The 10,598-nt window shown below is 47.9% G+C and overlaps 1 protein-coding gene across 1 annotated transcript in view; it reads right to left on the bottom strand.

The window, feature by feature from the left end:
• Nucleotides 1–2,692: 2,692 nt before the first annotated feature.
• The window catches only part of USP28 (ubiquitin specific peptidase 28), a 22,664-nt gene continuing 14,758 nt past the window's right edge, over nt 2,693–10,598 (bottom strand). The window contains exons 17-25 of the mRNA XM_009582932.1: nt 10,444–10,585; nt 9,767–9,906; nt 8,387–8,482; nt 7,247–7,425; nt 7,073–7,151; nt 6,607–6,686; nt 5,402–5,525; nt 4,346–4,544; nt 2,693–2,875 (exon numbers count right to left, since the gene is read on the bottom strand). Of these exons, the coding sequence (XP_009581227.1) occupies nt 2,700–2,875; nt 4,346–4,544; nt 5,402–5,525; nt 6,607–6,686; nt 7,073–7,151; nt 7,247–7,425; nt 8,387–8,482; nt 9,767–9,906; nt 10,444–10,585 (1,215 nt within the window). The 3' untranslated portion in view covers nt 2,693–2,699. The remainder of the gene's footprint in view (nt 2,876–4,345; nt 4,545–5,401; nt 5,526–6,606; nt 6,687–7,072; nt 7,152–7,246; nt 7,426–8,386; nt 8,483–9,766; nt 9,907–10,443; nt 10,586–10,598) is intronic.

Genomic DNA, 10,598 nt, shown 5'->3' with positions numbered 1-10,598 from the left:
GCGGCATTCTTGGCTGGCAAGCGTGCTTTCCAAAGACCTGCACACGCTGTTAGCTGCCCCCGAGAGCTCCGACCAACCCAGAAAGCAAAGAGAGTCTGTTTTGACTGTAACCTGTCACCCACGCCCTCGGGAAATGGGAGGACAGGACAGCGAGCAAAGGTCTCCAAATATCATGACTTTCCAGGCACCGACCTGCACTCGTGAGAAGTCTTTGGTGGTTTTTTTTTTTTTAAGGCAGGCTTTGGATATCAGCTGGATATTTCACTCTCTGGCAGCAACACAAAGAATGGGGCAAAGCTACTGTCTCGTGACGGTCGGAATAACCGGATTCTCCTAATTCAAGAATCTCTCCCCAAACCACATCCTCCTCGCCTGCAAGTCGGAATGACACAACAGCACTGCAAAAGCGGTCTAGAAATTGCCAGTCGTCTGCTGGCTGGGAGGAGTGAGCGCAGTTACTGAGTGTGCGGTGGCACGGCCCCGGCGTCTCTGTTCAAAAATTCAGTGTTTTCATTCATTGCAGTCAAAGTACCCTGAGAAATCGGTCGGAGGTCTCATCCTTCCGCTCTCCGCCACGACAACGGCGTAAAAGGCTGAAAAAGCAGCAGCCCCGGCTCTGCAGCATCCCATTACCTGGAAGAGGCACGGCTCCCTGTTTGAGTCTCTACAGATAACGGCGCTTCTGCTTTATCGTAAAATAACTGGGAGAATGCAGGATTCTCCCGCGGGAGCTGTTTATTCCTAAGTAACGGGGAAACGCACACCGACAGAACGGTGGGACCGTGCTGACAATTTCCATTCAAAGACGGCTCTGCTAATTACAACGAATTTTGTACTAGGAACAAGTCCTGGAAACATCTGTCTGATTTGTTGGGAAAAAGCTCACCCGTGTGTGTGTCTCTCCCCTCTTCCTACGCTCCTGACAAGAAACCTGTATTTTGCCAGAGCAATGCCAGCAGCAGCAGGTACAAGGGTGCCATTATAACATAGGGCAATACGGTAGCAGCTCAATATGTAATTAAATGTTTCAATCCCCCGATTAATAAAGAAAAAAGAGATTTTGGCTACAGGAAGAGTGCGTTTCCCCCTCCTCTTTAATAATTTAACGTGAATGCTTATTTCCCGCCGCTTGCTCGGGAACGGCAGACTCCCTCTTCCAAAACCCCAGGAGTTAACGCAGAGCAGCTTGCAATGGGAAAGGGCTCCAGAACAGATTCTCCGCCCCGAAGAACAAGGCTCAAAAGAAACCTCCCAGCATCAGTAACGAACACCGATGTTTCCTCACGACCTGCCTTCCCAGCCTCTCCCCAACACGCTTCTCTGCGCGCCTGCTCCAAGCCTAGCTGTGCTCAGAGACACCAAACTCACCCGTTTTTCTGCTAAAGCATATGAAATTCCTGTCCCGGCAGCTCCCAAGTGCTCCGCTGTCTTCACAGGAGACCCACGATGAGCTCGCGAGCCCGCGCGCCGTTCTGCCTGTCCGGGAGCTTCATCAAGCTGCAGAAATTCCTGCGTTACTTGCCCGCAGATTTTTTTTTTTTTTTTCCCCCCTGCTTCCCTTTCTTCATACTGAAGCCAGGAGGAACCTTAAGGCGTAACACCGGAGCGAAATAAAACCACAGAGGGAGCTTTTTCATTCTAACATAGAACAAATGCTTTTATTGCACTTTTAGAAAAATCTGCATAGTCCTAACAAATGGGATCCCCCCTCCACTTACTCAAAACATTTGGTTTAAAACAACTGCCGCAGCTCAAACGCAAGTACTGGCTGCCCGCAAAAGGAAATGCAAACGGGGCACAGTTTTTACAGAAAGTCAATTAAAAAAAAAAAACCACCACCACCAAAAACGGAGCCGATTCTAGCCCTCGCAGTTGTCATCGACACTAATCCGGCACTGAAAACCCACCAGGGGCGAGAAGGAAGTCTGCCTTCCGACCCGAGAGGGGGGTATCCTTCGGGGTGGTGTGATCTCCCTTAACCAGTAAGCTATCGCTCCAGCCCAATTGTGCGGGAGACAATCTTTACAGTCCCATCCTGTCTCTTGTCACTGCCCCTCTTTGCTTGCGCCTTTCTCAGAGGAAGACTTCTGCATATTTTCTTTTGCCAGTTAAAATACAAAAGGCAAATGCCTGCTTGACTTGACCAAAATATGCAGCTGCACGCATGACTGCCCGCACGATAGAGAGCGTGAGCCACCGTTCCTCTCCGCTTCCTCATGACACAACTCGGACTCCTGCTAGCAGGAGCTTGGCAAGATCCGAATGATTAATCTCTGGTCGCTAATCGGTCAGGAAGGTGTAAGTGCGTCTGACAGATCAACGACAGCTCGTAGCCCGGCTCGCCGGAGGAGCCAGGCTCTTGCTCTGCTGCCGTCACAGGCCCAGGGATCTGTGTCTAGGAAGTTGCCAAAACAGAAGAACCTCCCGGGACGGCCTGGGGACCCCACGGCAGACGGCGCTGCCAGGGACCTGGCGTGTCACGCTAGCACAGTGGTTCAGGTCCTTCGCGTTACCGCTTAATGTTTTATCTCAAAAGTGCAATACTGCTTTTTATTCGTTCGTATTTACAAAGAACACGGCTCTGAATCCGAATCACCCCTTCTCCTCCCTCTCCCTTTCAAACATTGCCCGACGGGAGGACGCCGGGCAGGCAGGCGGTCTGCAGCGTGGGTACCACGCCACGGCGGGGAGCCCGCAGTCTATTTCACAGTCACGGTCGAGGCCCCGTGAATGGACTCCATCACGGCTGCAAACCGGCTGCAGAGGTCGTAGGGGGAGTTGGGCCGGATCTTCGGGGGCTCTTTCAGAAAAACGACCTCGGTGGAGCAGTCGAGGAGCCGGGGGAGTAATTCGCCCAGCTTCATCTGCAGTTTCGCTGTCAAGGGGGAGAGGATGAAACAGTCAGTGGCACTGCACCAGGAAAAGACCAGATGGCAGAGGGCTCCAGGGCCGCGAGCTAAAAAGCTCTGACGTCTTTTAGAGAATCATCTTCCAGCGCTGACACCCGCCCATCTCCTGCAGGCAGGGATGAGCAGCGTCTGCTGACGCAGAGGCGGCGTCGCACCAGCTGCCGGCCTGGGTCTCATTCAGTCCTCAAGTCCTGCCCACCTACCCAGGGCTCCGTAAAGAGGGAAGCTCCACTGCCACCTGCCTGCCCTGGGGACAGTGCCACATCCCACCAGGGTATCGCGTTTTCCCAGTAAAGGCGCTGTACTGGCTGGCAAGTCAGAAGTAACGATGTGTTTCAAGGTGACACTCAAATACTGACTTTGCATTTGAAGGAAACGGAGCGCGCGTTATGGCCTGTAACACCTCAGGCCTCGGCAGGTCGGCCCGAACTGAGCAGGCATCATCCGGTCCTGGTAAAGAACTGTCCCCCCAGGAGCGGACCACACAAATGCCACCGGACCCCGCGTTAAAGGACAGGCACCTTCGGAAGAAGAAAAGCAGGCGGAAAGGGCTGATGCTTGAGCTACCTCACATGATCCGGGAGGTGCAAGCAGCCTACTTCTGTTTCTTTAAAATCTTCCGTGTAAGTAAATGCCATTGTGGCAAGCCCAGGAATGGGAAACTTGCGTATTTGCATAAATTTATCCAACTTTTATTCTTTACAACAGTATTTTGAGAATAAACCTCTGTGTTTTTGCCTTATTTTCATATGGCAAGTTTACCCTCTGCTAATGACAAAAACCCCGTAATGACTCCCCAAACATTCGCACGCAGATCAAGGGGGTCGAAGCCCATTTCTCCTAATAAAAACGACCTGAGGAGAGTTGTGGGAGCCCGACTGCAGACCACAGAAGGAAATGCAGAACAACAGCAGCTATCCAGAACCAAAACGCAGCCACAAAACGACAAACCTCTCTTCAGAGTGCAAAGATCCCCTGAATCTGCTCCCCCATCCAGTATTCTGCAACTCTGGCCACGGTTTCTGGCCGCTGATAAAACCTGTTCCTCCCTCCTGAAGAGGAGGGTGCCTCTGCAACTAAGCCTGCCAGCATTCACCTGCCATCTACTCCGTTCAGTAAGACAAACCAAAACCAAAACAATTCCAAGATAACGCTAAGCCATTCTTTTGAAATTAGCTTTTCACATTTCAGGAAAGAGGAATCCTTCTTCTGCAGCTTTAATGCAAAAGAACATTAAATTCTTCTATAACGTAATTCAACGGATAATTCAAATACATTTCTCCTCTCACACGAAGCACCCCAATGTGCTAGAGTGCAAACGCCAGGAATTTCAGGAAGTGTTTTAAACGGTCCTTTAATTCCTTTCCAGCTCAGATCTAGACACTGCCCTGCCCACAAACAGCATGACAAAGGTAAGGAAGGCAGCCGTTCCCTACCGTCCATGTCTTCTCGTCCCAGATAGGAGCACCAGCGGTTTCTCATGACCTCGATGGCATCCAGGTCCTCTTTGGAGATCTCGAAGTTGTTCATGAGGTGCATGCAGGGGATGATCAGCTCGTTCAGGATGCTAATGCCCTCTGTCACACGAGCTTCTTCACAACTCACGAACAGAGATGCTGCCACCTCGTTCAGCTTCTAGGGGAGGAGTGAGAATCAGGGGACAGGCTTTTAAAAAGCCAGCACGGACCTCAGATAATCAGCATGCTGTCAGGAAAGGCACACAGCTCGGGCCCCTTCACCGACGGCCATGCAGAGACGCAAAGACTAACAGAACCAGGCGCCAGGTTCCAGTGGAACAGCCACCTTGAATCACAGGAATCACACCACAGAAAACAAACTGATAAATACCTATATTTATATACATATATATATAATTTACCATAGATATGTACAGAGTACATATAGCTTATTTATAATTCTGGTTTTAAGATGCCAAGATCCAGATCTGCCTTTACCCAGATTCCCTAAGAGCCATATGGCACGTTCTTTCATTGAATTATTATTTCCTAGATTTCCGTACTACTGCTGGTACTCGGGAAGGGGCAGAAGCCACGGTAATAGGCACAAGAGAGACAGTTACTTGTCTTGGCAACCACGGAGCGCGAACTAAAACCAAACCTCATTTTCATGCTGTTTTTTCGCTCCCTGTGGAAAAGGACATAATCTTTTGCTCAGAGAGAGAAAACCATTGATATTAGAAATAAATACTGGGGGGGAAAGGAAGCGAATGGGCAGAAAACTATGCAACCACTGAGTTAACAATGCAAGCACTGAGTTAAAACCCAAGAGCATGTTCAGCAGCATCCGAACCTTCCCTGAAAATGCAGCACGTTCGCTAAGTGTGCTCCTAGAAGGGGACATGGTATGGTGTGACTCCCTGGGCGATGCACACCGAGCAGCCGGTAAGCGAACTGCACCACGGGAGCCGGTGTCACCCAGGCTGCTCCCTCCCCTCCTCTCTCAGAACAAGTGTAGAGCTCCTGAATACAAACCAGGAGACACTTCCTTCTGTACAAGGCAATCAGCGATTCGTTCACTCCTCTGTTGGTTCCTTTCATCAGCAGCTTGGTGTTGCTTTGGTAGGCGTAGACCAGGTAGGTGAGCGACTCCTGGTACCTAGGAGAAGAGTGTCAGCTCTCCAGCCCACAGGCTCTGCCAGGGTCACAACTGCAGCGCAGTCAGTCCTGTCAGCTCAGGAAATATTTTCCACTTGGCCTGAATGGTAACTAGCACCAGGCCCGACAGGAAAAACTTTATTTCCTTGCCAAAGCATAAGTGAACAGATGCCCTATGTCAAGTAATTAATGTTCCTTTTTGCCCAGTGTGCCAAACTTAGGAAGAGCCCTTTAAAGCCAAGTTTGTGTGCAACTTAGCCTGAGTGTGAATGCCAGCCTTGACCTTTTTTTAAATTGCTCCCAGAACTTTGCACTTTGGGAGAGCGCTCAAAGAAGTGCAGACTGCAATGTTTTCAGTTCCTTTACATATTTCTAGCTTAAAAAGCCCCTGGTGAGAATACCGAAGAGCTGACAGAGATCAGGTCATTTCAGGGAAGCTCTAACGTGCTCTTGCCCAGGCTCTTGTAAATTTGCCCACCTGAATCTGGTGGTTCATCGCTGCTAACCACCTCAGTATTCAATTCTGTTTCCATCCATGAATAATTTCTGAAAGCCAGTTTATTTTCCGGATGGGAAAAATCACTTTTCAAATTACAAACCTTTCATAAAAAGGCACTGTCCTTCTCCACACTGCACTATTTATGTAAAATACAGGTTCTAAAACAGCAGGGAGAAAAAAAGGCCCTTTTGAAATTCTTAAGAGTCTAGAGAACTCCAAAGCGCGTGTTTACACAAAGTACAATGTCCTATTCAAGACAGTTTAATTTTAATACAGGAGTCCAAAGGGGAAAAAAAAGAAAAGTGATGGCAATCATTCCTGCAAACCCATCTCTGGAAATGAAAATATAAAGCTCTAAGAAACTAGCTAGTACCTCATCATAATATTTAAACTGTTAACCAAGGGTGGCTGTGGATTGAAGAAAGGACTATGTATTAGCAAGTCAAAAAGAAAGCCCATTGGCCTCAAATACTTTGAACTCAAACTGGCCATCATGGGTCAGAAAGAAGTAGTTCTGTCACAGCGGCCTCTATTTCTAGGCTATAGCTTATCCTATCCAAACACACAATTAAAAGCAACTTACTTTCTATTCTGGTACAGCTCCAACCCTGTCAGCAGGTAAACTGACACCTTGCGAAAAAGACTGTAGTCTTCGTGCCATCTCTGTTGAGGAGCAGCAAGAAAGGAGAGTGTCAGCTTCACCCGTAACGCGCAGGCGTGCGTTTTACATTCCTTCACAACTCAAAAGCGTATCAGATTTTACCCTTTGAAGGGTTTAAACATCTCTCATAAGCGACACATAAATCAATTCAGTCAACTGCACAGACATTCCTCAAAGCTCAGGAGATTTCCAGTGTATTCTTTTTCCCCTTCAGCATCCTTCTGCAGACACATGCTTCAGACAGCAAGGAAGCCGCCGACAGGCGTGCCAGCGACTGCTGCATTTGCTGCTGCCGCTCCACGATGCGCTCCCTGCTTCCCACGCGCTGCTTTGGACAGCACTGGTTCTGACAGCGCGAAGGATCAAAGGTGGCACTCTGGTCCCTTACCTTGTACTCCTCCATATCGACGTCGTCAGGACCAATTTCCCTCAGCTTTGCTCGTGCTACCTTCATAATGCTAATTGACCTGCTCCGTGTAAGCAGAGATGGAGAAAATCAGAACAATGGCCCCGGCTGCTTCCAGATGAGAAGCAGCCTCATCTCAGAATCCACGGCACAAACCTTTCATCGTAGCTGAGGTTTTTGTCCGCAAACTGCTCAAGAAGGGTCCGTTCCACTACCTGCTGGGGAGCGTTGTTTTGCAGGAAGTAAATGAGCACGTGTTGCAACCGGGCGTCGTTCTGAGGGGTCGGGGTCTCTTTGGCAAGCAGGTAGAGACGGGAGTACTCCTCGTGGAACGCCTGCCAACAAAACACACGTACTAACACGTCCACCCTTCGGCCCGTGGGAATGCCCCAGCAGCTCATACGAAGCTTAAACCTGTCCTGTAACGAAGGGATTCCCACGGGCGATACCTAGCCTCCGCTGCTTGGTTATATTCTAGTGGCGAATGGAAGCCTACGAACACCTGGAACTATAAACAAAAGGCATCCACACCAAGGCAAACCACATGCATGAAGCGTGCGCTTTTCAAACTAACTGCCTTTCAGAGAGCGGGGCATATAGCTGCCTTGGACAGTTTTGGTAATCCTCTTGCAAGTGCTGAGGTTGTAAAAATCGACTGTAATACGCTTACATCTGTAGTAAGGTGCAAGAGTATCTTGTGATTTATATTCCTGTAGACTAATAACACGGGTGATTTCTCCACACGGCATTTTCAGTTAAATCTACCTGCCTGTAAAATCTAACACCAGCTTCAATATTGAGCAGTGCTTATTCTTTCCAATCCCCCCGTTCAACACATACATTTCTTGAGGACACATTTTACAAGAGAGGTCACAGTAAGCGTGTGTGTTCAGGACCAAAAAAAAAAAAGTCACGAGTGCTGGTTTGTTTTCTGACGACCACACTGAGGACCTTGACAGCAGGTTCTGAAAGGCACGCGAAGAAAGTCTACTTTCTATAATCCAGATCAAGAGAATTACCAGTAATAAAAGAATAAATAGTGGAAAGTAAAAAAAAAGTTGTTGCTTCTCCTAGGAGCAGGGAGTTCTTACAAGCTCTTAAAATTGTTTAGAACTGAAGGATATGTTGTCACAATAAGAGAGCAGAAACAGAAATGCAGGACAGAAAGGCCATTAACTAAAAGAAAAACCGCACAAATCACTCCCTTCACATTCTTGATATGTCAATATAGCATAGATTCTTCATTCCGTGAAAACAGATATCCATACCATTGGATTTAGCAAACAAATAAGATACCTTAACAAGCCCTGCTTCAGACCCATCTCGATCAAAGGTCTGGCGGGCTTTTGCAATAGCCAGGATGACACCTTGCATGGCTGGACTCAGCATCACCTACCATGAAAGCAGGAAAACAAAGAGGAACAAGGAAAATGGTAACAGACAGGGGAAGAAGAGAAGGCATGGTGAAGAAAGGAATAAATTTTCAAAAGATAAGGTTTAAAGGAAATCGTATTAATACAGGTGGAATAAGCCACAGCTGTGATTTACTTGTATACTACTTACTCCATCTGTCACATGCACTTTACATGCAGGGCTTTTTTTAAGCACTTAAAGGTCTAAAGGCTGGTCACTCCAAGCCCTGAATTTGTAAATTCAACAAGTAAGAACGTAAAGCACACTAGCCGTATCCCCTCTGTGTCCCATCCAATCTTCTGAAGCAATACATATAGGAGAGTGGTGCCTCACAGCAGAGCATTTCCTTGTGCCAACTTCATACAAGCATATATTAAACATACTCAAGGAGTAACGGTCTCAGTATTTCTGTGAAATCCAATTGCACTTCTGAAAAAGACTGAACTTCCAAAACACTGCTTGAGTATGTAGGAGTGTGGTTAAATAGTCAGATTCAAAAAATCAGTAGCTAGGGTACTGTAAGTTATGCTATTAGCGGTTAATGTTCTCTGAGAGAGGGGACGAAACTAATTGAAGACAGTAAAGAGGCTTGTAAATAAATGAAAACCACTAGGATCAATTTTGATATAGTTGTGCCAGAAAGGAACAACGTGCAGATCTAATGATTGAGTGCTTTTACAGAGCTGCTTTTCTGATGGCATTTAGAAACGAAATTACTGAACGATTTGGTCTGGCCTTCTTCATTTCCACAGTGGGAAAATGTACTTTGGAAACAGCATTGTTTCCATGACAGACTACTATCGTACCCCATCTTAGGAAAGCCCAAAGCCAGCTAACTACAAAGTTATAGGTTAATGACCGGCGGTAATTCACCCCTGCACTGGGATCTGTACCTCCTCGTTATATCCGTCTGCATCGGATCTAACGGGAATCTTCCCCACACTGGGGATTTCCACTTCAGAGACCTGTGAGCTAGTTTGGGCAGCAGACTCTGCTTCCTTAGCGTCCTGCGGTTGTTCTGCCTGAACTGTAAGGGCTGTTTCTCCCAGCTGGGCCTTCATTGGTTCTACCTCCTTGGGCTGTGGCCAAGAAGAAGAAAAAGAGTAAGAAAAACCAAAGCAAAACACAGGAAAGCAAAAGGGGACCGAGGTAAAAGCGGCACAGCTACAGAATTACACAGAAATGGAAAAAGCAAAGGTCTGTCAAGAAGACTAATACGAAGACAAGAACGGATTGCTTCCTGGGCCAGGGCTCAGCTCCTACCTCGCAGAGAGCTGCCTCAACGCCGTTCTTTTCATAGGCGTCGGCAGTGTTTGCAATGGCCTTGGCAGTCTGCTCCTTGGCAATCATGGCGTGTTCAGAGGACAGAGAGCGCACGCTCTGCTCACAGACTGAAGACTGATCTGTCAGGACAGAGGTGTGGTACCTGTGAGCACGAACTGCAAGACGACTCCTCCTCCCTTGTTCTAAAATGTTTTGTAGCTTGTCTATGCAGGATTAAACAGCTGCTGCTTTCATCCCAGAGGTGAAGGCGTTTCACCGTAGCTTGTGCATACCCCTTTTCAGTGGGTATGGCACACGCCATCAGGGATTGCCAAGTAATGCTTTCCCACTCCAGAGGACAGCACTTGAACGTTTCCTACTCGATATTTATTAAAAAAAGCAAAAGTCTAGAAGCGAAATGAGATTAGCCCATTATGATTAAATGAACGGAAAACAGCATTTCTGGTGACAAGCCTGGAAGGATGCACATGCAAAAATAGTAGAATCACCTTTCGTATTGTACAGAGGATAGAGCCTCCACCAGCTGCCCTTGCTACTTCATCAGCAGTTTCTCCTAGATATCTAGAAATTTATGCAAGGCTCCAACACAGCGGTATTTCTGACCAGCTGGTTGTTACCCGTTTCAACGCGGTTTGCAAATTCAGACGTGGTATTACCTGGTCCTGATTCAGAAGAGAGGTCCTGTGATTCAGAAGCAGGTGAAGGCTCCATCTGAGGAATCTTGCAAGATTGCTCCTCCTCCCACTCCTCTGCCTCCTGCTCGAGTCGCCAGTTGTCCTCCTGGATGTAGTGTCTCAGCTCCGGGGGCAAG

This window comes from Fulmarus glacialis, unplaced genomic scaffold (genome assembly GCF_000690835.1).
Source record: "Fulmarus glacialis isolate BGI_N327 unplaced genomic scaffold, ASM69083v1 scaffold29378, whole genome shotgun sequence".
NCBI classification, from domain to species: domain Eukaryota; kingdom Metazoa; phylum Chordata; class Aves; order Procellariiformes; family Procellariidae; genus Fulmarus; species Fulmarus glacialis.
This window is presented reverse-complemented; position numbering and strand designations above follow the sequence as displayed.